This window comes from Eschrichtius robustus, chromosome 9, assembly GCF_028021215.1.
Source record: "Eschrichtius robustus isolate mEscRob2 chromosome 9, mEscRob2.pri, whole genome shotgun sequence".
NCBI classification, from domain to species: Eukaryota; Metazoa; Chordata; class Mammalia; order Artiodactyla; family Eschrichtiidae; genus Eschrichtius; species Eschrichtius robustus.
This window is the reverse complement of record NC_090832.1, coordinates 30,927,006-30,953,988: the sequence shown is the minus strand read 5'-3', so window position 1 is coordinate 30,953,988 and position 26,983 is coordinate 30,927,006. Positions and strand designations below refer to the sequence as shown.

The window sequence follows — 26,983 nt, the reverse complement described above, 5'->3', positions numbered from 1 at the left end:
ATGGCACATGGACTTTCACGTTAACTGTACTGGCATAAAAATTGTAAGGAAAATAATTGTTACAGTTACATAATTCACTGGGGTATAAAGTGAATGAATTATAGTTAATAAATGAAGGGGGAATAACAAAATTAGAAAAGTTATTTTTCAACTCTCTATGTAGTAAGTGATTCAAGCAAAGATCAAAGGATGCTAAAACCATGGGGATACTCACATGACCCCAAATTATCATCACACAGATGTCACTACTTTGAGTTAACTTTATCAAAGATAAATCTGTTGCTTATAAAACAAATGATCAAATTTAGGACCACCAATGGTACAAACTAGCATTATGAGCCTCCTGACATAATGCAACAGGAAAGTCACAATATGACCTATGTATTTTTCTTGCCAAAATATTTAACCCGAATCTAATCATGAGAAAGAAATCAGACCAATCTAAATTACGGGATAATCTACAAAACAACTGGCCTGTACTTTTTAAAATGTCAATGTCAACAAAAGAAAAAAAGTATGAAAGCAGGAAAGCTTTCTAAATTAAAGAACTAAAAAACACAAAATACTAATACACCCAGTGTATGATTTTTGACTGGATTCTGAATCAGGAAAAAAAAAAAAAAACAAACCCACAAAAACTACAAAAAAGTTGTGGAGACAACTGGAGAAACTTGAATTTGAATCTGGAGAGAGAGAGAGAGACCAAACAAAAGTTGAAAAATGTCAGCAACTGGTGAACCCAGGTAAAGGGTATATAAAAAGTTCACTGTACTATATAGTTTTACTCTTCTGTAGGTTTTAAATATTTTATGCTAAGTTCACCACTCAGAAGTCTATGACCACTGTAATAAAAAAAACGGGCTCTTTACAAAAGGGGAGGTCCTAGCTTTATGCATTCATATACACAAATAAAATGTCAAGTAGAAACAAGTTGAAAATCCATCTCAAAGTAAGGAACTTTCACACTTCCAAGAACTAGAGAAAAATGATTCAGCCCACCCATTCTTTTCATTTAAAATAATCGTTTATTTATATAGCTTAAATGCTTTTAAATAGTCACTATTTATTGATATTTATGGGATCAAAGGAATGATTGTATTCCGAAACACAGGACAACTTTTGTTCACTGAGGATGATGTAATAAATATTGGTTTCAAGTCAAAGATGAATAATATAAATACCGGAGAGGAATCATATAGCAACTGTTAACCATTCAGCTACTTACAAAGGAATTTCTTTTTTGCCATTCTTTTTGGTAACAGATTTTTCTTTTGTGAGGTGGAGGAATTTTGTTCGCTGTTTTATAACTTATTACAATTACATATTTCCTTCTTAACCTCAACAGATTTTCTTGGGCTACCTTATAGGGGTTTAAAGCTTTTAGTTTCAAAAAAAGTACGTTGATAAGACAAACTGATGCAGGCATTTATCACACATCTAGAGGGCTCCTGTCTTTTAAAAAAGGTCACAATAAGTGAAAAAAAAAAAATAGATTGCTCAATAAATGACACCAGGAAAACTGACTAACCAACTTGGGGGTTAAAACAGAGAACTCTAGCTTACCTCATGAAGTAAAATAAATCTGTAATAAATTATTAATATAAGACACTATTAAACTGCTACATAAAACTATAAAAATGTATTTATTACACAATCTTATTTATTATCTTGGCATGAGGTATAAAATATTATCCAAGTATGATACAAAACTAAAAACCATGAAGGAAAATATATCCAACTGGCAAAACATACACAAAGTTTTAAAATACTATATGAAAAATATGTATCTACATTACAAATATATATAAGTAACGTGCGTGTGTGTGTGTGTGTGTGTGTGTACATGGGAGAAAATACCTGCAGCACATAATGAGTAAAGGGGTTAATATCCCTAATATAGAAAAAAATCCTATAAACTGGAAATATAAAAATAGCTCAATGAAAAATGAGTAAAAGGTATCATCTTAAAATTATAACAAGCAAAAAAAATATGAGAAATTAAACTTCATTGATAATCAACACATAGCAGATTGGTAAAAATCAAGAAAAGTAAGCAGATGATAATATAATTACAATCAAAAGCCTTGAAAAAAGGTAAAGACATAGGAAGGAGCAATGTCCATCATGTAGAAAGAATCAGAAATAACTGAGAAAAGGTCAGACAAGCCAGTACAAAAATGGGCCAGGAACAGGAACTTTAAAAATTGATAATATTCATTGAAAACATGAATAGCAAAAGAAAGACTGAAAAGAATATCAATCCTAGAAAGGATAAATAACTTTAATGTATGAACACTATATAAAACTGTTCCGCCCTTAAAAAATTTAAGTAGACATGCTTCTGATAGGCCCAGTGGGAAGGAGCCTAAATCTACCAAGTAGTTATTTCCCTAGTTTTTGTAAACAGACACACTCAGAAGCCCGTTTTCACCCTTTCTCCCTGAGTAAGGGCTTATATGCGAAGGAAGAGATAACCGGGAGCCCCTGAGGGCGCAATACTCCAACAAAACAGAAAACCAGGAGCAACACCTATTCTTGTGTACTGCTCAGAAATGCCTCCGAAGACCTGACAAGCTGAGCGGGGTGAAGCCTCCCCTATTCCCATTTAACTGGCCTGTCTGGAGGATGCAGAAGGCAATTATGATGGCTAGCAGAAGCTTATTCAAATGGTGACTCCAACTGCGGTGCTCCTCAAAATGTGATCTGTTTACTAGAACAGATCATCACAATCTCTGGCACCCTGTATAAACCTGCTGATACGGTAAATACTTTTTGCTCTAACCTAAAAAAATAGAAAACACGAGAAGGAGTTTGTTTTCAACTGGATGGGATGGCGTAGAGCCTTCACAGTCTTATCTTAGGGTTGTATATACTCTTTATCTCTGTACTACAAGTTAGTTGTCAAGGTTGTTGATCCTCTCCTCCAATGGGACACTACACTAGTCCAACACACCGCTTACATGTGCTTTTAGGATCTGAAAGGCAAGAAGCAACATGCACTCTTAGATGCCTTGGAAGGATGGAAGTATGCCAGTAGATGGAAGATAAATTCCATGAAAATACAGGACCCTGTTTCTTTGGTGAAGAATCTTGGTCCATTAATCCGTATGGATCATTGACATACTCCTGCAAAGTAAATGACAAACTGCTTTTCTTTGCAGTCTCAAATACAAATGGGGAAACAGTGCTTAGTGAGACTTTTTATGCGGCTCCAACCCATTTTACTGAATGCCCCCAAAGGCTGCCACCTCTGGCTTCAACTCCGCAAAAGAAAAGGCTATCCAGCTAGTTCAAGTGTTGGTACAAGCAGCCCTACAACTTGGCTTTAATGACCTGGTTGATCCAATGGTAACTCAAGAGCCTATGCAATTTCAGAGTTCTGTATAAAACTAGTGGCAAGTCCCACTAGGAAGAAAGAAAGACCACAGGAGTCCCTTAGAATCTTGGACCAAAATCATGCTCTCTTTGGCAAACCAATGTTACCTTTTGAGGAACAGTTCTAGTCTTGCTACTAAGCCCTGGATAAAAAGTAAACAGTGGTATACTAGGTGACCCAGTGACCTGAGCTGCCTGCTATGTGTTAGGTGTTATGTTCTCTTTCTAGATTTTGTTCTGTGTATGTTAACCAGCCTGCCCCTCACCCCAACTTCTACAGCACTTGTTCACTGGACTAATAAACCAGCAATGGTTTAAGAATAAAAACCACATGTAGGCTCACCAACTGGACTTCCCCTTTCTCAGATTAACATGATTACTGGAAATGCCATGTACCAACCTGCAGCAATAGCAATCAAAAGTAAATATGCGATGTGGCGCCATCTATGGGGGTATGAGCCAGTCACCCAGTGGCAAGATGATGATACTCCTTCCATCGTGTTGGAGGCAGAATTTTATACTCACTGGAACAGCAGTACTATGGATTTTGTTATGCTTCTTCTACTGCCCTGCCCCCATGACTCTACCAGCTTCCTAATCCATAGGTTAGTCACAATCATGGTATTCTACACACCAGTGCTTTTGATCGAGATATTCAATTTACAGAGAAAAAACAATTAACAGAACTTCCAAGGACAATGGGATTCCTTGGTCTCCCAGTACTCCATTATCTGGAAGCTGCTGGACTTCTAGAATTTTTAATGGCCTTGTGAAGACCCAATTCCGGTGTCATCTGAGAGACAGTATCTCGGGAAGGTGACCTGCAGCCCCATGGGATCTTTACGCTCTCAAAGAACCACCACTCCATGGTGCTGCTTCACCCACAGCCAGAAAGAACACTCAGATTTAGGAACTAAGGGGCAAAAGCGAAGAGAAATAGATCACATTTACACCTAATTACTCACTTGCAAATGTTCTTCCATCCCTTGAGGTGATTTACAGACAATATCCAAATAAGGAATATAATCCCACCTCCATCTGGTAGAAGCAGAGGAGGAATGGACTGGAAATCACCCACTAGACCTGGCACTGGATGCAGGAAATAAACAGGCCTTGGTCCTACCCATCCGTAGAGATGGGAGAGGAGTTCAGGTTGTATGAGTCAAAGCGGCACCATGTTAGACAGGGGCTTTTTAATTTTTTCAAGCTTAAGTATGCAAAAAGGGAAATATGTTCATTATCGGAAACAAAAAGTATGAACTATAATGGACATTTATTTTTGGTCATCTGATACCCCAAATCCTTATTACACTGGCTCTTTTTGGTTTATAATACCATGACCACTGGGAAGTATCATTACAGAACCAGTCTTAAGGGAAAAAACTGGTTGTTAAACTAGTCTAAGAGTCTTTGAGCTTTGCTTACCTCCACTACGAGTAATGCAGGTGATTAACAGTCAGAGTCCTAGCAACAATCACAAAAAGAAAGGCCAGACTCATAAAACAAGCTACTTGTAATCAAAAGCTAGATTTACTTAGCGCTATTTAGGCTTCATAAATATTGAAGCTCTTTACAAGTCAAATGCTTTAGCTGACAACCTTCTTCTCACTCTGAAACAACAATTTTAATAACACAGTATCTCATAAATTGAAGTTTCTTAGAAATGCAACCATTACGTTTTGCCTAACAGAGTGCATTAAATTAATGAGTGCTAGATGTTTTTCATGAATACAAATGTAAGACAAGGCCCCTTACACTCAGGCAGCATGTAATTTAGAAAAGGAGAAAAAAAAGTACATTATATAAATGTTAATAATAATGTTTCAAACAAGGACCTATAATATAGGCATTCAGTTGAAGGACAATCCAAAAAGCCTTAACAGAGGTGGTATTTGTATTGTTTTTGAAGTAAGACACGAGACACTTTGTTTTGGAGATTCAAACCTCTAATACCGTACTTAGACATGACTTGAAATGATCAGATTACCGACTGGTTCCCCCAACCACAAGGGTAAACTCCTTAAAGGCAAGAACTAGGTATCCATTGTTCATTACCGTATCTCTAGAACCCACCATATTGTTCACACTCAACGAGTATTTTTTAAACTGAACAACAAAAGAGCATTAGAAAGACTGAATCCTATATAAGAAGTCATATGTATTTCTAAAACACAAGGCATATATAAGAAGAAAGCTAAGAAAGGTAGCTCCTTTATTACTCATTCATTCGACATGGTCTGGCCATCCACTATCCACCGGGCACAGTGAAGGGTTTCTGGACATCAACACTCATTTACTTGTATTTCTTTACTTTGTATAGCTCTAAACTTGAGGATCAAGTAAAGGTATCATCTGATCAGGTGATAAAGGGCCTATGGAAACATAAATTTGAAATTACTGAATCAAATTTAGGGGAAATATTACATGGCATTAGTTCAATTCTATTATATACATGAAGTTGAGAACCAAACAAAATAACTGATTTGTCCAAGAAACTATGGCTATTTAAGTAGAAGAGCTGGGATTAGAATATAGATTTCTTAGTTTCTAAAACAGTATTTTTCAGTGTGCTAAAAGGGCTAAAAGTAAAAGGCTTTTAAAAAGATTATTTCATAATCCAGGTGTATGATAGTTGCCAAAGCAAACAAAGGAAAAATAAGTCTGTGCTAACTTGGAGTAACTTAATAGGAGATGAGCTGAGATGCTTAGGTGTTTCAAGTAGTGTTCAAAGTACATTTCAAGGCCTACCAGTGGACCACAAGGATTCTTCCGCCCTACTGAAGCTGATCAGGAAATAAACACCTGTCCTTTCTTCAGGTCTTATGAACTGGCAAGATTCCAGAGACATCAATTTACATATGAGCAGTATTACCCTCTTACACCAGGGTCAGCCATTCATGGCCTGTCAGGGCTTCCAGCCTAGTTTTATACAGCCCTCCAGCTAAGAATGGTTGTTACATTTTGAAAGGGTTAACAAAAAAACAAAACAACAACAATGAATACACAAGAGACCATATGTGGGTAGCAAAGCCTGAAATGTTTACTATTTGGCTCTTTATAGTAAAAATTGGCTGATCCTTGTCCTAAATTAGTAAAAATTACTAAAACTTTGTATTCACAAACTCAATTCAGTATGGTACTTGAGTGTACTAAGTACTCACTATGTTGTCTGTTTCACACAAAACTGAACAACGCTGCAAATCTTCCACTGAACATGCATGTATACTAGGTTAGATTTCTGCAATTTTCAGAAAGAATATGTTACCAGTACATCATAGGTGCTGGCTTGTATGGGTTATTATTTTCAATTGCTGCTCTTCTCACATTAATTTAGAAACAATTATGGTTACCTTTTCATTGTATTGGATGAACATTTTTGTAAAGTAACTATATTGTTACCAATCTATTATTTTATTACTCTCCAGTTTTTGACTATCTCCTAGTTTTAGGATAGTGGTTCATAGGATCTCTTGCCTTACTCAAGTTGACCATGTTCAAAAATGTTTAAGAAAAATTAGTTTAGAGAAAGAGAGAGAGAGACAAAAAAGAGGTTTCTAGGTAGATGACAAACAGGATGGTGATCTGGAAAAACTGATAATCATTCCTAGCTTCTTCCAAGTCATGTCTACTGGGTTTCATTTCATTACCTCGCCTGGGATACTGTGAATTTATGAAGCAGTCATATTCATTTTTATTGACATATGTCTAATTTGAAAGAAAAAACCTGTGAAACATAAAACTTAAGAAACAAATATTTTACATAATCATAAACAGTTACTTGAAGAAAAATTCACCTGATACTGATACACTGAGATAGGATTAAACCAAGATGCACCTCTACAACAATACAATGAACAAATTATTTTTGCGTTATCCACAATCTGCAACTACTTGCACCATTACTTCTAGAGAGTTACCATTACTTCTAGACTTTACAGTATATATTACATTTTTCATGACGTAAAGATAACACTATTTCCTACACATCCAGAAAAGGCGCATTATTATTTCCACAAAACCCAAACCATCCCCTTTCTGGCTCTTCATTATTTTCAGTACCAAACACCCATTCTGTTCCATGTGAGTCTGCTGCCATCTAGTGGATGACCTAAGGAAAAAAACGCTTCACAGCAAAGGGTATTTTTTTCTGCTGTACAAACTGTAGGCAACAGTTGGCATCAGGGGCTGTGTAATGTCACCACCTGTCAGAGTGCCCTGGGGACCAGGGAGGATGCTGTCTGACCACTGAGAGTGGCTGGGCTGCCTGGGCCAGCCCTAACAGGCATGTGTGCCTTCAAAGAAATGTCTCCACAAACAACGGAGAACAGAATACAACTACCTGCTCTTTTAGCACATAATATCTCTGTTGCTCAACCCCAAATAATTCACAGTTGAAACTGTCAATCGTAGAAAAAAAACAATGGTTACTAACACCCTTGGACAAGTGGTTTTGAGATTCTGACTCAGTCTCACCCACATCACATTGAGGAAGAAGAAGTGGAGTGTAACACTGACCAGCAAGCAGCCTGGGAGCCAGACAGTCTGATTTGGAAACCTGACCTCACTTCTTGCTGGCTGCTGACCTTGGGCAATTGACCTCATCTTTCTAAGCTATAACTGCCTCACCAGTCAAGCAGAGGGAGAATCACCTCTTCCTCAGTTATGATGAACTTCAACTGAGGACAATGTATGTAAGCACCTTGTACTGGAAACAGAAAGAGTTCAATAAATGAGAGCAAACAGTATGAAGTGGCTTAATGTTTTTCTCCTGAAAGTCAGAAATGGACAGTAAGAATATTCTTATTAATATATATTAATGTGAACCATGCTGTAGAAGGGTGCTGAAACTTAATAAACTCTGATACAGTTATGAGAATTGTAGAGATAATGATAAATATCAATTGACACAAGACAGTTATAACCCCTAATTAGGAGGGAAGTCAGCTACCACCTGACAGTGACACGTATACACACAAGTAAGAAACTGAACTAGAAAAAAAACCCAACTAAATATTAATAAAAACAAATTCTGTTTTAGACAACTCTTTCGTCATCTATCAAACACTCTACCTATTTTAAAGGGTGGTTTGAAATATTACAGAAGATGATATATATAAAAACATTTTCAAAATGGCATAGATTTCTGTAAGAACACGAGATGCTATTACTGGTAAGTTTACTATAATCAGAGTTAGAATCATTAGGTTGGGCTCATTACACAGTACAAGGTGCATAGGATAATGTATCATGAGAAAATATATCAGCTAATTGAAAATAAGTTTCAACACAAAAAGGTTCTGAGAAAAAAAATCAAGTGAACTAGGTCCAAGAAAAGGATATTATAATTCTAAAAAGCACATGGTAAGTAGAAAAACTCCTTAGAGAATCTGAAATAAAGCTACTAAAATAATTATGGGCTTTTTTCCAATAGGCTCTCTATCTCATGCTCTGTCTTATGACCTGAATAGGGAGCTTATCTTCTCTATGGGTAAAAGAACTGATGTGAACGGTGGGGAGGAGAAGGGTGGGGAGGAAACTGAAGGATCTTCTAAAGGATAAGTCTTGAGCTGAGAAGCTCAAGGTGAAGCCTGCCCCTCGGGGCCAAGCCTGCTGGTTTACTGTACTCTCCTTCCTGGCACTCCAACACTTGCAGGCAAGTCCTGCTTCCATGAAGCAATCTCCCATTTAGAACACATTTAATTTTAAATTTCTCATTGGTTTTCTTTCCGAATATTTAGAGGGAGAAAGGCACACAGGCTAACAAAGTAGAAATTTAGGGCATTTTAAAGCTACTGTAGACTAATAAAGAGTTAAATCTAAAGTCATGATTCTTAAAAATGAACAAAGTGCAAAAACAAGCCATTTGAAAACTGTATGTAAACAGTACTTTGGATTTCTAAGATGGCCAGAACACTGCAAGCTCTGTCTTAGCAAAGATGTTCAGTCCTAACATCTTATCATGTGGCCCTGCTCAGCTGACCTGCTCAGAGAGAGTCTAGAATCGGGAGTAACAGAGGCCAAGAGGAGGACGTGGCCCCTTGAGTAGGTGATCTGTGTACTCAGCTAACACAGGGGGACTTGCCAGCGGGGCAGCCTGCCTCCTCGCGGTTCTCCAGCCTTCCGGAGCCCTCCTCGGCCCTCCTCACCTCCTGGATGAGCTTCCTTGCTGTCATCCACCGGATGGCCCGACAGTCCTCCTGCTGCTCCAAAAGCAGCCTGAGTATTAGCCGTGTGAGGAAGTTCACCTCCAGCTCATATGGCAGTGATTCCTCAACTGTTTATCTCAGTCCCAATTTCTGATCAGTTTTATTTGCAAGACCCTGCTGCTCACATGTTTTTGCTAAAACACTGCAAATGGATTTCTGCTTCCTATAGGAACATGGTACAAGTTTTTTCCTGAATCTTCCCTCTTCTTCCCTCCTCAAGCCATATAGAACAGAAAGGCGGGAAAAAAGAAAACCCACGTAAGTTACATTTTCAGAGAAATTAAGACCACAAAAGAATTCTCAAAAATACGTACATGTGGCCAGAAGCAACAGAAAAGAACAGATCGTGAGTGGGAAGCCATGGGGATGGGATAGGAAACAGGGGTGTTGCAGAGGAGAATTGGGGAGGCAGAGCGCCAAAATGTCACCAGCAAGTGTGCACCACCAGGAGATGATGGTGGCCCCCAAGGGGGACCGGGGCAGGGCAGACAGGAAGCAGGCACTCTGCTGAGCGAGGCGGAGAGCGGAGGCTTGGACCATGCTCGGGGCCCCAGGCTGCTCATCTCTGAAAGCGTCACCTTTCCCTAAGAGGAGGGGGATGCCTTAGAAAGAAGTGGCTATGCACTGGGGAACCAATGGAGTGACGGGGGCGGGGGGGGGGGGGGGAAACGTCTGGACTGGAGGGGGAACTCCCCTACGCCAGGCTAGGTTCTGAGAGGCAGAGGGGGAAAGAAACAGTGCCTCAGGGCAATGCAGAGAGGAAGGAGCCCGAGAGCACAGCCTGGGCACCCTCTCCCTTCCCAGCTGTCTCCTGCCAGGAAAAGCAAGCTCATTCCACTGAACAACAACCAAGAGAACAGACAGAGCAGCCATGCAAAAGATTATACAAAACAGCAGAAAAGAACAGCAAAACTCGCTACAAAGAAAACGCAGCAGGAAAAAATGTTGCCACAGAAGTGGATAAGGTGAAAATTATAACCCAAAATAGCACCACATTTTTTTTTTTAACTCAGTGAGGCAATTGCAATTTTAAAGGAAAATCACAAAACAGCTCATAGACAAGATGGCCAGATAATAGGCAGCAGCAAAGCAGAAACTAGAGGAACTCAGGGAAGAAAAGAGAAAGACAAATTCAGAAATGAAGACTAAATGACAGGAAAGATTAGACACACAGAAAGCATGAGCCCCGTTAACAGTTGTTGCCATTTTGGATTGCTCAGGCCACAGCCCTTGAATTGCTGATGGCTTTAGCTAGCTCCTAGCTCACTGTCACTGTCAAATCCTCTCTCAACTCCTGGTGATTTCAATACCCATGCTGATAATCCTGCCACCATACTCGCCTCATTTCTTTGCACGCTTTTTTCCAAATGATCTTGTCCTCCACCCTCCCGTAATCACACACTCCAAGATCTTACCAAATGCCTTCTCATTACCAGCAACCGTAACTCCTCCATAACCTTGGTTTCACACACACCACTTACAAATCACCACCTCCTGTATGTCTAGCTCTCTCCCACTGGCACCCTGACCCCAACGAGCCTCTGACCCCCCCAGGACCTAGCATCCTTTGGTCCTGCCACTTTGCCACTTTCCCTCGCATGACCTCCCCTTCCCCCCGTGTCTTCGCTTGCCTCCTGACCCAATTTAAACGCCACAGTCAGCTTAAATGTCATCATCTTCACTCTCTTGCTTGTATCCTCAAGCCCCTCTCTCCACTTATCTTAACCACTTGACAAATCCAAAACTCTAGTTAAGCCCAACACTGTGCTTCCTCTATTATATGACTGTGCCATACGTCATTTAACCAAACCTCTGTTAATGGAGATTTTTATCCTAAGCTTACAGGTCTAAAAGTTGGGGAACTTAAGCGTTTATGCTGTCTCTACAAATGAATCCTTCTGAGTTCTATTATACAGAGAGAGAATAAAGTGTAATGCTGACTAGATGAGCACATTCTATCTATGTATCCACTTTCCATTTATTTACATGCTCAAAAGGCTGGTTCTACCCAGAGTAGAAGCCTGAGTTCTTACGGTAGCCGGTAAGGCCCCCCCCCGCTCTGAGCTCCCCCACCAGCCCCTACTCTCTCCTCTCTGTGCTCTGCACACACCCACCCCTCCCCCACGCCTCCAACGCCCAGGCAGGCTCCCACCTCAGGGCCCTGTACCTGCCACCCCCCCATCTAGAACATTCTCTCCCCAGACACTGAAGGGTGCATTCCCTTACTTCCTTTAAATACTTGTACAACTATCATCTCCTCAGTAAGGCCTACCCTGGCTCCCTGTGTATCCCATTTAGAAATGCAGTCCCCTCTCCAGGATACCAGATCCCACTGTTATGTTTTTGTCAGGTTGCTTCTCATAACACTTAACACCTCCTTCCAATACACTATTTATTTATTTTCTGTCTGTCTTCTCTCACTAAAGGTTAGCTCCATAAAGGCAGGTATTTTGCTTGTTTTATTCACTGAAGTATCTCTGGCATCCAGACAGTGCCTAGCACATCACAGATGCTTAATACTCATGGTATGAATGAATGCACATAAATGCACAATGACCTGGTACAATATAAAACATGATCCAAATGCATAGTGTTATGTGAATCAGACTGTCCTGGGTTCAAGTGCCAGCCTCTCCATAATAGTTATATGAACTTGAGCAAGTGACTTAACCACTTCAAACCTAAATTTTCTCATCTGACAGAGTTGGCTAGAAGATCAAATAACAATGTACAAAAAAACAGATTCAAAATACCAAATATGAGGCACAGAGTAAACAGTTAGTAAAGAGAGCTAAAAGATACTAACTTACATATCTTCCAGAATGAGATTTTTTTTTTTTTTTCAGAACGAGATTTTTGAGTAAAGCAAGGTGTACAGGCAATACTATACAACTAAAGTCACTGGATGTATCTGGGCCACCCTGCCCAGCTCTCCTCCCCCATCCCAGCAGAAAGGCAGTGCTCTGAGCACTCCCAAGTAAACAGGCCTTAGCTGGATTTTTAGCTAAAGGCTTCCACATTCCCCAGTAGAAAAATAATAACCCACAGGCTATGAGGGGATCTTGGGGATGTCTGCAGGCATTCTCTTGGGATGTTAAATGGGATGAAGAACAAACTATTCCAGAGAAGTCGGTGGCCATACTCAATATGAGTAATATGCTACTGCAACAATGGTTTCTTCAAATAATGATCATGAAAATGACACTATAACAAGAAAGATGACTTGAAAAGGAAATGTCCCAAGACTTACAGAACACCATTTTGTATGACCGTTGGGTTCTTCCAAATCAATTAATATGCAAACCAGTTAATAACTGCTTTAAGAAAAAACCCAGACTGGAGTAAGTATAAAAGGCAATATATTCTTTTTTTTTTTAAATTTTATTTATTTATTTATTTATGGCTGTGTTGGGTCTTCGTTTCTGTGCGAGGGCTTTCTCTAGTTGTGGCAAGTGGGGGCCACTCTTCATCGCAGTGCGCGGGCCTCTCACTATCGCGGCCTCTCTTGTTGTGGAGCACAGGCTCCAGATGCGCAGGCTCAGTAATTGTGGCTCACGGGCCCAGTTGCTCCGCGGCATGTGGGATCTTCCCAGACCAGGGCTCGAACCCGTGTCCCCTGCATTGGCAGGCAGATTCCCAACCACTGCGCCACCAGGGAAGCCCCGCAATATACTCTTTAATGAAAAACATTGCTTACTAATTGGTGAAAAACAACAAAAAAGTGTCAAAGAGATGAAGACAAGAATTGTCAAAACCATTCCAGGAAACCAAAACTAAACAGCCCAGCCTGAGTTTTGTTGTCCCGTTCTCACACCAGCATTGAGCCAACTAAACTGTACACACAGGCAGCATCACAGGGCAGCTGGGCAGCAGTTACACAACTGACCACGAACTTTATTTAATAAGAGAAGCCACTCTGTAATACAATTACTGAGCGTACTGAATATATTTATAGTGGAAAAATCTAATAATAGTTAAATTAATTTTTAAATAAGAGAGTGGAAACATATATGAAAAATTTTATTGTATAATAAGCACCACATTTTATCTATACAGAACTCAGGAGGAAGGATTCATTAGGGAGGCAGCATAAACGGTAAGCTCCTCAACTTTTAAAACATATAATTTTAGGATAAAATGTCCATTAACAGAGGTTTGACTTCTGAGCAGTTTCTCAGAGCTATCTGAAATGCTGTCTCCCGGGCTACAGTCCTCATTTTGCCCCAAATAAAACTTAACTCACAACTAAAAAACAAACAAAAAAACCCAAACAAAAACAAAAAAACACAGAGGTTTGAGATGTATGGCAAATTCATATAATAACAAATTATGCAAGCAACATAGAAGAGAGAAAAAGCAAGCAGCAAAAAAAAAAAAAAGGTACAGTATTATCTTATTTTCATTAAAAAAAGAAAGAATGTAATTATGTATAAGTATTTCTGGAATCATTTAGATTTATTACTAAATAAAAGAGTACGCAAGTTGACTTTAATGCTGTTTTCCTAAGGTTGCCATTGAGAAGAAGCACTCTGACAGGTAAGTGATTTTGGTAGGTAAGTGCTGAAAAAACAACTGATGTCACACTGTCAGTCTTGACTTATCTTTATGATCATTATCAGTGGCCGCTTCAAATGGAAGCAAATCTTATAATTAATGCATGTTTAATAAAGGTATTTCTATATTATTATCCATTAACTATTCTTCTTAACATGCTATTTAGTAAATGAAAACATCTTTCGGAATCTTGAGTTTTTCATAAAAGTCAAAAGAAGTTAAAGTATATACTTCTTCTCCCATTCTGTATCATGTGATCAATAATATCTTCCTAAGCACAGTAGTGGACATTACTTTTGGAATACAATTAGTTACAACAAACTGTAGAATCTCAGGATTCAAAAGCAAACTTCACCATTATCTGGGTTTCCCATAACTTTAAATTCCAGTGCACCGTGCCAAGGAATGCAGGGCTGTGTTTAGTTTGTGAGGTCTGCCATAACAAAATACCACAGACTGATAGCTTAAACAACAGAATTCTATTTTCTCACAGTTCTGGGTGGAGGCTGGAAGTCTAAGGTCAAGGTGCCAGTGGGGCTGGCTTCTCCTGAGGCTTCTCCTTGGCTTACAGATGGCCTCCTTCCCACTGTGTCCTCATGTGGCCTTTTCTCTGTGCCTGGGCATCCCTGGTGTCTCTCCTCTTCTTATAAGGACACCAGTCATACTAGATTAGGGCCCCACCCTTATGACCTCACTTAACCTTAATTTCCTCTATAAAGGCCCTATCTCCAAATTCAGTCACATTGGGCATTGGGACTTCAACATACGAATTTTGGGGGGACAAAATTTAGTCCATAACAAGGACCCTGACAGTGCTTATGTGAGAGGAAGGTTAAAAAACAGTACTAATGAGTAAAAAGATACCTGTTAAGTATGTTTGACCTAAGCTCAAACACCTGTATGAATGAGTAACTTGTACCAGCCCACAGCATCCTTAGAAAGCCCTGCTGGAAGGACCACTCATATTTGCTGCAACTTCTTTCTACTTATCTCTTAACTGCCCTCCTTAATATCATACAGAAGGAAGGGTGACCCTCTTCCACCTGACACCCCTTCAATTATTTGAAGCAGCAATCCCAGCCCCCCTAGAAGTGTTCCTAGTACTTCCAAGTGCTGCGTGTATCAATGTATCATAGTGTGATTTCTGTACCCTTCTCATTCCCCTCTCTCTTTCCATTATTCACATTCAACAACTGCTTCTTTTTCAGAACTGGGCTCACAGAAAGGTAGAAAGGTAACGTGCCTTTCCTTTAAGATTTTTCTTCTTTTTTTTTTCCCCATGTCTTCCTTGTGCAGGGGCTATGCTAATCGTCTGTGTATTGTTCCATTTTTAGTATATGTGCTGCTGAAGCGAGCACTAAGATTTCTTTATATAACTTGTTTCTTCCTCATTCAGGTGATTTTACATTGCAGTCAGGATTTCTGAGAGCTTCCCATCTTATCAAACCATGTTCCTTCCCTCCAGTGTCACATCTTGGAATCACAACATTCTTTTTTTTGAAATTTTCTATTCTATCCTTTCTGTTCTATCCTTCATCATCCAATAAACCCTTACTAGCCTCTGTATGCAAAACTCTTGAGGGATTTAATTCTGCATAAAGGTACGATAAGGTACGATCCCCAATCACAGAAGAGATTACAGACCCCGGTAGTTAAGGAAAAAAAATGCTGGCACTTACAAAAAATTATAAAGATGAAATACAAAAGAATTCACAAGCCAGCAATCTCATTACCAAATGAGTGAGGGGAGATTGCTGCCATAAGGTCAAGGGAAAGAAAAGAAATAAACATTTATAATGGCTACTACATGTGAGGCACACTTATCCCTACTTGTTGAAAATAGATAAATGTAGTTTAGATACATTGGGTAACCTACTTGAGGTCATTCATTCCAATTTTATTGAGGGCTGACTCATGGCCAGGCACTGTTCTTACAATACAAACAGAGCTGTGAACAAGGCATATTAAGCCCTTTCTCTTCAGGAGCTGCCATTCTAGTAGGGAATGCAGAAAATAAGTAGACAAGTGTGGTAGTTTAATTTACTGACCAAAGGCATTACAAAAACAAACCGGTTAATGAGAAAAAGAATGAGTGGAGGAACAAAAATGATAGGTCAGGGAAAACATCTCTAAGGATGTGACCTCTGGGCTAAGACCTAAAATCCAAGGAGAAGCCAACTGTGTGAAGATTCGGGAAGATGTCTGAAGCAGATGAAAAGTAAGCACAAAGGCCCTGAGGTAAGAAGGAGCTCAACTGTTCAAGCAGCAGAAAGGCAGCCAATGTGGCTGAAATCTGAAATCTTGCAGCTGCAAAGGGGAGAGTGGTAGGAGTTGGCAAATGGGGGCAGGATCAGATCTGGAGGGTGTTGTGAGGCATGGTGGGGATTTACATCAGATCATGAGTGCCACGGGAATCACTGGAGAGTTTCCAGCTGTGAGATGGCATGGTCTGACTGATTGTTCACCTGGGCTATAGTATGGAGAATAGACTGTAGACAGGCAGGAATGGAAGCAGGGAGAACATTTCGGAGGCTGCAGTCATGCAGAGAAGAAAGAGCAGCAGCTGGGACCTGGGTGGTGACAGCAGAGATGGAGAGAAATGGACAAATTTTGCAGGGAGAACCAATAGGATGTACACTTAGGTTGCAAATGGGGAGCAAAGACACACAGTACTAGGGATTGGGGTTGGAACCAACAGTAAGAAAATTCATGTTCAGGACAGAGGCATGTAGATGGTTCACATATAGGAGCAGTGAGGGACAGAGCTCCCTGGAGCATATCTTAAAGTTTTAGTTCATGAAACAAACAGAAAATGTTCACTCACATTCAGTCATAAACAGCACTCGTGTTCAGTCATGTAGGAAAAATCACCAGAGAGAAGAAAGGATGGTTGTTCTCTGTTCATATTCCCTTGGATAAGACATTAATTTCCACTCCTAGCTCTGTTCTATGTCAACACCTTACGCATGAAGAAAATCACAACAATGAAATCAAAGCTATTGAAGCTTTTCTCCTCAAGGGGAAAAAATTCGACCATGTATTTTCAGATGTGTGACGTTAGAAGTAGATATAACAAAGGGCATTTTAGGGGAGGGAGGAGAGGAGGGAGAGAGAGAGAGAAGAACACGTTTTCAACTCCTTTCCCTCTGTAAACTGCCTGCCTACCCACCAGACCACCCCAGGAAACAAAAGGTAACACCTCCAATTCCTGGGTAAATACACAGTTCCAGTCAATTCACTAACTTTTCAGGACTGGAGTTCTTTTTTTTAAAGAAAATTTGCCCCGGCAACCAAAAAGGAGAACTCAATGATACTAGCTTCCCTTTTCCGCAGTCATGTGTTAAGGTGCAAAACTAGTGTCCCTTTCACCAGACTGTAGTTAAAAGAACTGCATTCATTCTCAAAAGTATAACAACAAAAGGGCTCAAGCTTTTGTAGAGATTTTGTGTTTCATCTCAAAGTCCTAAGGACCTTACAGGGACAAGAGCCAAGCAACGATCCTGCCTAATAAACAAGAAAAGGATGCACACAGAATGAGAAGCTAATTGCAACACAGAGAAACCAATAATATTTACTTCAAATCTAAACAAGTCTGTGTTGGACCAACAGCTTTAACCTACAGGAGATAAATGATAAAAAATAAAACAATGAAGATTCAACACAGACCTTTTTCAGTCACCTTCTCTTAACCTTTATAACATGGGCTTAAGATCACACATTTTATGCCCCCCTAAAAAGTTCTGACTTCTCAAATCTTCCGGAACACACACATAAGCACATATGACATATCATGCATATTTCTGCTAAAAAGCAGAAAACTTCTGCACTTACACATTCCGCTGAGTATACTTTATAAAGTTACCAATGGATCTATTGGGTTCATTTTCCAAAGGTTAGCTTTTAGCCACTCTCTATCTTCCTTTTTTAGATTATTCTTTTTTTAAAAATAAATTTTATTTATTTATTTTGGCTGCATTGGGTCTTCGCTGCTGCACACGGGCTTTCTCCAGTTGCTGCGAGAGGAGGCTACTCTTCGTTGCAGTGCGCGGGCTTCTCATTGCAGTGACTTCTCTTGCTGCGGAGCACGGGCTCTAGGCGCGCGGGCCTCAGTAGTTATGGCATGCGGGCTCAGTAGATGTGGCTCGTGGGCTCTAGAGCACAGGCTCAGTAGTTGTGGCACACGGGCTTAGCTGCTCCGCGGCACGTGGGATCTTCCCAGATCAGGGCTCGAACCCACGTCCCCTGCATTGGCAGGCAGATTCTTAACCACTGCGCCACCAAGGAAGCCCTCTTTTACATTATTCTTTAAACCAATACTCAAATGCCAGAGTTCTCATTAGCACTGGTAAGATTTACTGTAATATGTACGTATGGGAAAATTTTATCTCAATGACTGTGTTTCATGGTCAGCTGTGGTTATTTCTATCAATTTCCTGCAATTCATAACTTAGTTACTTCTGACATGATTCACTCCAGAATCCCTTGTGACCGCAACTCTCCCACCTCCTAATACTTAGATATGTAACTCTTAGTGGAACTCCACTTGTGGCTAACTTGTGAATGACTGTTTCCATTACGGGAGTTTAAAAGCATGCATGATGGGTCCAGATATGGCAACTGGTTTCTTAATAACAAAGAGAATAATCCTGCATATGTTAGAAGAGCTTTCAGGATTTTTTACAACTTTAACTTGGTTAAAATTATAGCCTGTTAAAGTTGGAACAGACCATAATCCGGCCCACAGAAAAAATACATAAGAATATCATGTCTTGGAAGGTAAAACAGCTTACTCAGGCCACACTGCTGTTGGATGTGATTTCAGGAAACGTGCAAGCACGCACATACAGCTTGCCTAATTAGAGACTTTTCCTATTGTCCCACTGATTTTCTTAGCTCAGCTACATTCTGAAAGTCTGATTCTAATCAGGGAATTGCAATATACATCACAGTGGGACACAACTGTGGCTAAAATGAGTAAAATTTAAGACTATAAATGCCAAATGTTGGCAAGGATTTGGAGCAACACAAACTCTGATCCCCTGGCTGGTGGGAGTACAATCTGGAACCACTACTTTAGGTAACTGTTTACCTCTATCTACTACAACTGAACATACACATATCCTATGACCCAGCAACCCAATTCCTAGATACACATATGAAATAAAAGAACATACAAGAATGTTCAGCATTGTCCATAAAAGCAAAAAACAAAACCAAACAAAGCAAAAATACAAAAACACTCCAAATGTCCACCAACAGTAGAAAGAATAACTAGATGTGGTATACTTGAATACAGTAATGAAAACAAATGACTGACAGCTACCTGCAACAACACAGATGAACTGCACAAACCTAATGGGAGAAAGAACTTCAATATAAAACATATTTCTTGATTCCATTAGATAAAGTTAAAAACTAGGAACATTAATCAATGACATTAGAAGTCGGGACACTGGCTACCTCTGGAGAGTATGGAGGGGGCTCTAAGCATGAGAAGGGTTTCAGAGAGCTGGTAATATTCTATTTCCTGACATGTGTGGTGTTGTAACATAACTCATTGAGCTATATACTAATAATTGGTATACAACTCAATATATACAATATACTTCTATATTTTTAAAGTTAAAAAAACCCAATGTTTAATTATGTGATGGATTTCAATATATTTATCTGCTTCTTTCAAAAACACGAGTTCTTTCTGTGTGTTCCGTGTGTCCCGAATCCATTCTTCTGTACTGTGTGTGTTTGTTCCAGGATGAAGGGCCCCTGTGAAATACCCTACTCTGGTTCACCTCATATAATAGACTCAGCATTTTCAACCCACAGAGGCTTGCTTATCCTTGTCCTATATGTCACAGGTAGGAGCCTGTCTCAAAGAAAATACAGACAGATGTTAAAGGGTAAATGAAGGGGATATGGGGATATATGTATACATACAGCTGATTCACTCTGTTATACAGCAGAAACCAACACAACATTCTAAAGCAATTATACTCCAGTAAATATGTTAAAAAAAAAAAAAAGGTAAATGAGTGTATATCTCCTTTCCACATACTGCTAATGAAAATGGTACTTTTTTAAAAAAAACCTTGAGAACTAAATCTGAAGTTTGAGAACTAAATCTAAGCATGTCTTTGATGCACTATGATCTTCTAGACCCTGGATAACAATCGGTTTTATTTAGATGTCAACTCCAGTCTACTGCGAATGGTTGCCTGAAGCACTGGTTTGAGAAAGATTTAATGCTGTGTTAGGGCCAGTGACAGAGAATACTGTCAATGCCCGGGCAAAGGATGGAGCACAGACACCTTGCTGACTCAGAGTCAATAGAACACTTTCTCCCCTAGGATAAAAATAGTTTCTTAACCATTCTAAATGCTCCACAGAGAAATCTCTAATAAAGTTCTAATTTACAACATCTGTTTACTACTTATACTTAGAAAGTGATATTATTTAATACAATTTTATTTCTGTCTAATATTTTTTACATTTATGTATTTATAGTATTTAAATATTTTATGTTTAATATAAATTACATTATTGTAATGTGGTTTAAATACTTCACAAGTACAGCAAATCAATAAGACTATAGGTTACTTTTTTAACAAACAGTAGTTTAACAGGAAAAACAACCCACTTAAGTTTAAAATCATTTTGTTTCATCTATCCTACTCTTTGAAAAACAGAACTGCCAGAATACTATTTTAAAAACTCACAAAATTCCAGTCTTACTAAATGTTAGTCTTGGGTTCCTCCAACAATCAAAAGTCTTTTGATTGCTATTTTTGGTATAAATTAAACCATACAACTCAATATTTTACAAGTTTTTGTTGATCTTAATCAAAGCTAAAATGAAAATAAACTTTTCCCACTGCAGTACTCAGGAAGACTTTAGCTTTAGTTGAACAGATGCACATATTCTAAGTACAAGGGGATTACCTTACTTACAGCACCTTCTCTTTAGATTTCTTTTATAAAATTAGATAATTTGTACTGACACAAATTCAAAAGATGCAAATGCAGTGTGAAGAGAAGCACCTAATGTGGTGCAAAGTACCATCTTATTCAATCACATCCAGTATTATTAGCATTACCAGATGTAGAAAAAAGTGAACTGAAATTTCACACTTCTCCCTTTCACTTCCACGTGATTTCTGCATAGCCCTTATCAGTAATGCACACTGGATGGTAGGTTAGATTTTTAGCAATAACTTGCTCTACTGAAATCTAAACTTCCCATCATTTAAACATTGAATCTTAGAATTAAAAATATACACCGTGATGACTGGTTTCACTAAATTCATGAACCCAAACCTCAAACGAGTATTCAAACTGCCACACAACGCTTCTCTGCTTCCCTTGTACATCCATTCTCTCAACTGTCAAAACTACAAGTAATGCACCTTCTCTTCTTTCCATAAATTTCTAACAACTTTCCCTTCCATTCTCTATCTGATGCCTTTGCCTCCTATTTAGAAACACTCAGACAGAAACTTTCCATCTTTACCCATCACACTCTGCACCAAATCTGTACAGTAGATAAAAGGCAAACCACTCATTAGTGGTCTATTTCCCATCGCCTCTCACCTTCAAAGACAATTCTTTTGCAAGTATACTCTCACTAGAATCTCTCTTTTGTAGTGGAAAAAATGCACCTTTTCTTTCACCCTCTTTCTATTTCCATGGTAGAATCTACTAGTTGCCTCCTAAATACTGATTTCTCCTTTCTCTCTCAAGTGGAGCAGTCCCCATTTTTAGTGAGCACATTGCAATCCAGCTAAAAGATGCTTTCAGCTTTCCTAGCAGTGGGTGTAGCCCTGTGACTGTCTAAATTCTGGTCAATAATATATGCAGAGGTGAGTAGGATGCTAGGAAGTCTCTTTAAATGGAAGAGGTCAGTCCTTCTGCCTCCTTCTCTCCATCTACACTTGGAACGTGGATAGGAAACCACCTTTCTTTTTTTTTTCTTTTCTTGAATTATCAAAATTTGTGAACCATCTTTTTTTTTAATTAAAAATATATGTATTTTTACCTTTTGACCCCCCCCTTCACCCATTTCTCCCACCCCCTACACCTGACAACCACCAATCTGTTCTCCATACCTACGAACTTAGTTTTTCTGGTCTGGGGTTTTTTTTAGATTCCACGTATAAGAAAGATCATATGGTATTTGCCTTTCTCTGACTTATTTCATGTAACACAATGCCCTTGAGGTCTAATCATGTTATCGCAAATGGCAAGATTTCATTCTTTTTCTTTTAATGGCTGAATAATATTCCATTGTGTATATCTATCCATCCATCCATCCACCCAGCCGCCCACCCACCCACCACATCTTCCTTATCCATTCGTCTATCCATGAATGGTTGCTTCCATATCTTGGCTATTGTAAATAATTCTGTAATGAACATGGGAGTGCAGATACATTTTCAATCTAGTTTTTTGTTTTCTTTGGATAAAAACCCAGAAAGAATACTGCTGAATTGTATGGTAATTCTACTTTTAATTTTTTGAGGAATCTCCAACACTGTTTTCCATAGTGGCTGAACCAATTTACATTCCCAACGACAGTGCACAAGGGTTCCCTTTTCTCCACATCCTCACTGAACCTGTTATTTCTTGTCTTTTTAGTTTCCTTTGCTGTGCAGAAACTTTTTAGTTTGATGTAGTCCTACTTGTTTATTTTTGCTTTTGTTGCTTTCACTTTTGTTATCAGATTCAAAAAATCATTGCCAAGATCTATGTCAAGGAGCTTACCACCTATGTTTTCTTCTAGGAGTTGTATGGTTTCAGGTCTTATGTTCAAGTCTAATCCATTTTGAGTTAATTTTGTGTATCGTGTAAGACAGTGGTCCCGTTTCATTCTTTTCCATGTGGCTGTCCAGTTTTCCCAACACGATTTATTGAAGAGACTGTCCTTTTTCTATTGTATATTCTTGGCTTTGCTGTAAATTAACTGATGATATATACATGGGTTTATTTCTGGGCTCTCTATTCTGTTTCATTGATCTATGTGTCTGTCTTTAATGCCAATACCATACTATTTTAATTGCTATAGCTTTGTAATAGACTTTAAAAACAGAGCGGGTGATGACTCCAGCTTTGTTCTTTTTCCTCAAGATTGCTTTGGCTATTCAGGGTCTTTTGCAGTTCCATACAAATTTTAAGACTGTTTATTCTGTGGAAAATACCATTGTAATTTTGATAGGGATTGCACTGAATTTGTAAATTGCTGTGGGTAGTATGGACATAATATTAATTCTTCTGATCCATGAGCATGGAATATCTTTTCATTTATTTGTGTCTCCTTCAATTTCTTTCCTTAATGTCTGATAGTTTTCAGTATACAACCTTGGTTAAATGTATTGCTTTCTGATACAATTATAAATGGGATTTTCTTAATTTCTCTTTCTGATAGTTTGTTATTAGTGTACAGAAACACAACAGATTTTGAGTACTGATTTTGTAACCTGCAACATTACTAAATTTGTTTATTAGTTCTACCAGTTTTCTGATGGAGTCTTCAGGGTTTTCCATATAATATCATGTCCTCTACAAATTGTGACAGTTTTACTTCTTCCTTTCCAGTTTGGATGCCTTTTATTTATTTTTCTTGCCTAAATGCTCTGTCTAGGACTTCCAATATTTCTGAAGGAAAGTGGCAATAATGGGCGTCCTTATCTTGTTCCTGATCTTAGAGGAAAAGCTTTTAGCTGTTCACCACTGAATATGATATTAGCTGCAGGCCCGTCACATATGGCTGTTATTATGTTGAAGTATGTTCCCTCTATACCCATTTTGTTGAGAATTTTTATCATAAATGAATGTTAAATTTTGCCAAATGTTTTTTCTGTGTCTATTGAAATGATCATATGAGTTTTATCCTTCATTTTGTTAATGTGGTGTATGTATATCACATGGCCTGATTTGTGGTCACTGAACCAGCTTTGCATCCCTAGAATATATCCAGGGATTTATTCTTTCAAAGACACCAGTTTGCCAGATCCCATTCTCTGCTTTCATCTCATTCAGTCTGTTGGCAGCATTAGACACATGATGCCTCACTCATTCTTGAAACACTCTTTGAATTTCTGGAAACCCAGCAGAGCCTGATTTTCTTCTTACCTCACTGGTCACTCCTTCCGACTATGGTGTTTTCTCCCTGCTTTCCTGACTTCTACATTTTTTTAAATGCTCCAACACTCTTCTCTGAACTCTACTCACTCCTCTGTGATTATTTTAGACCTATGGTTTTAAATACCATTTATATTCTGATGACACTCTGATCTCCAAATTCATATATCTAAACTAGATGTTTGACATCTCCACTTAGATGTTTAAAAGACGCCTCAAAATATACTTGGCCAAAACAAAACTCTCCCCACATCTCCTGAACTATAGTTCTTCCCATCTTAGTACATACTCACCACCATCCACTTGGTTGCTCAAAGCAAAAACCATGAAGTCATCCTGGTCTCCCCTCTCCCTCTCACCCCACCCCCATGCATCAGCAAGTCCTGCTGTCTGTGCCTCCACAGTACATCCATCACTTCTCTCCATCTCCCTTGCTACTACCCTGGTGCAAGCCAACATCTCTCTCATCAGAGCCCTGCCATGGCCTTTGTGTTCTCCTTCTATTTCTTCAAAGTTTATTTTCTAAGCAGCAGCCAAAGTAATCTTTTCAAAGTGCAGATCTGATTGTGTCTCTTCCCTGCCTCTGAGAACGAAATTTAAGCTCCACATGGCCTCCAAGGTTTTAGGTGACCTGATTGGCCTCCTCTCTGACTTCATCTCCTGCCACTCTTGCCTCAAGTGCTGTGCTTCGGCCACACTGGATTTTTCCTTTTTTTCCTATTTTCTGAACACCCTAAGCTCTGGACTGCTTTTTAAGAATACCAGCTGTGGCCTCCATATAAATGCTCTTTCCCAGTATTTTCTCACTACCAGCCCCTTCTCTTCCACTTCAGAGAACCACCTAAGCTAAGGCAGCTTCTCCCTCATCACTTGTACTGTGGTCCAGTCTACCTCATATCATCTGGCTGGTCTCATGAACTGATCTCTTTCTGAGAGAGCGTGACCTGACTGAAGTTAACGCTTCCTTCCTTCCAGTTCAAGCTCACACACCATCTCCAATCCATGTATCTTTCACACCACTAACTACACACGGCTTCTGTAATCTCCATGCACTACAGTCATTCTTCATCTTCTTCCCAGAATTCCTGACACCGTTTAGCTTTCCCAAACACAGGATACCTGCCCTATCCTACAGAAAAAGACCTCCTGGCCTCCTTTCTTGGATAAAGGTCCTGATTTTCCACACGTGCAAATTAAAGTTACAATTTTCACACAAGTAGCCTGAGGCAGACTAGCACTATTTCTAATCAGCAGCAAGGGAGCCACAAAAAGGAGAGGCCCTTTTGGCTACCATGGGAACAGATCTGAAGCCGGAAGAGCAAGGTGGAGCCAGCCAACGCTGGTGCCCCAGGACAAACTGCAACAATCCTTGACGTACCAATCCTTTAGACCCTACTGGGGACAAAGTGATACCTCTACGCTATCCCCCTCCTTGCTCCTCCAAGGACAGCCTAAGAAAACAGGAGCTGCCCCAATCAGGATAAGGGTTATCCTACACTGCTATGCAGGGCAGCACTTTCTTAGAACTATCTATAATCTAGTTTTACTCCCTCTGCCTCCAAAACACACTGATATCTCATTTCAGTCATTCAGGCAGAGTAATAACTGTTGGGAAGTTAATGATTAAAGAAACACAGTTGGTCATCTGAAAACATTTCAGATGTTCCACAGTGTGTTAGCATTCTGGTAAAGAGAGTAGCCTTAATGAAGTAGGCTGAAGAATAAAACTATACATATTAACACACTCTGAAAGAGTTCAGGCATGCCCAGAGGGCCAAAATACTGATCGCAAAATGACCGGAATAATCTAGGTATATGATTAGCTGTGATTCAGAAAGAAAAACTAAAAAACTCTATAGGTTCAAATCTGCTACAGGGATTTTTTTTTAATTTCATATATATATTCTGAGGAGTACTGATAGTACTTGACAGTGCTTCCCAGTGCCAAACCTATGAGATTTCATCAGATCTCATTTATCTCATCTAGAACCAGATAGTTTTAATGCAAACCTAAGTATCTATCCTTTTAAATCTTTCTTTCATTAATGAATGTTTACCAGGTGCCTTACACGCTACAAAAAATGCAGTTAAGTGTTATCTCTTCTACTATAATTACTCCTTATCTTTACCCTAAAGAAGTCTAGCCTTTTAAAATCTGCTCTTGGAGGAACACTAATTGTCCTTTTTTGAATCTCCACCAAGTTTCAAAGAAGAACTGAAAACAAACAATGAAGTCAATTTAAAAACTCAACTCACAACATTGTGTGATCTTCTGGATGTTGGAAGAAATAAGCTGGGCCAGCTGGGCGGGGTCACCACCAATTCCTGGAGTGTAAGACATAGTTGATTTGCTTGTTCCCTAATTTCATCAGCTGTTGGTGGGCTGTGCAGTTTTCTAAGCAGTCACCTAAATAACATAAAAGAAAAGTCACATAATTGCATTTTTAAAGTTACTGGCTTACACTTTCCAAATTGTCTATCTGGGAGGTTACAAGTACAAATTTGACGATCCTACTAGGGTTGAAATCTAGCTCACACAAACACACTGTATGAGGAAGTGTTCCTCTTTCTTATTTATGTACTCTCTTAGGGGTGCTCTTCCATCTACATACACAAATACTCCTACACACAAATGAGTCTCACATCCACGTCTCCGAGTCACACTCTTAACTCTCTTTAGTGTCTATATGCCTTTGAAGCTATAGGAACTCGCC

The 26,983-nt window shown here is 39.2% G+C and overlaps 1 protein-coding gene and 1 non-coding gene across 2 annotated transcripts in view; both read right to left on the bottom strand.

The window, feature by feature from the left end:
• The window catches only part of STX7 (syntaxin 7), a 46,508-nt gene that overhangs the window by 14,670 nt on the left and 4,855 nt on the right, over positions 1 to 26,983 (bottom strand). Inside the window, exon 2 of the mRNA XM_068551121.1 lies at positions 26,526 to 26,676. Within this exon, the coding sequence (XP_068407222.1) occupies positions 26,526 to 26,610 (85 nt within the window). The 5' untranslated portion in view covers positions 26,611 to 26,676. The remainder of the gene's footprint in view (positions 1 to 26,525; positions 26,677 to 26,983) is intronic.
• On the bottom strand, positions 15,387 to 15,493 carry LOC137769752 (U6 spliceosomal RNA). Its single transcript, XR_011075068.1, has one exon. It is a non-coding gene; the product is annotated as a U6 spliceosomal RNA (small nuclear RNA).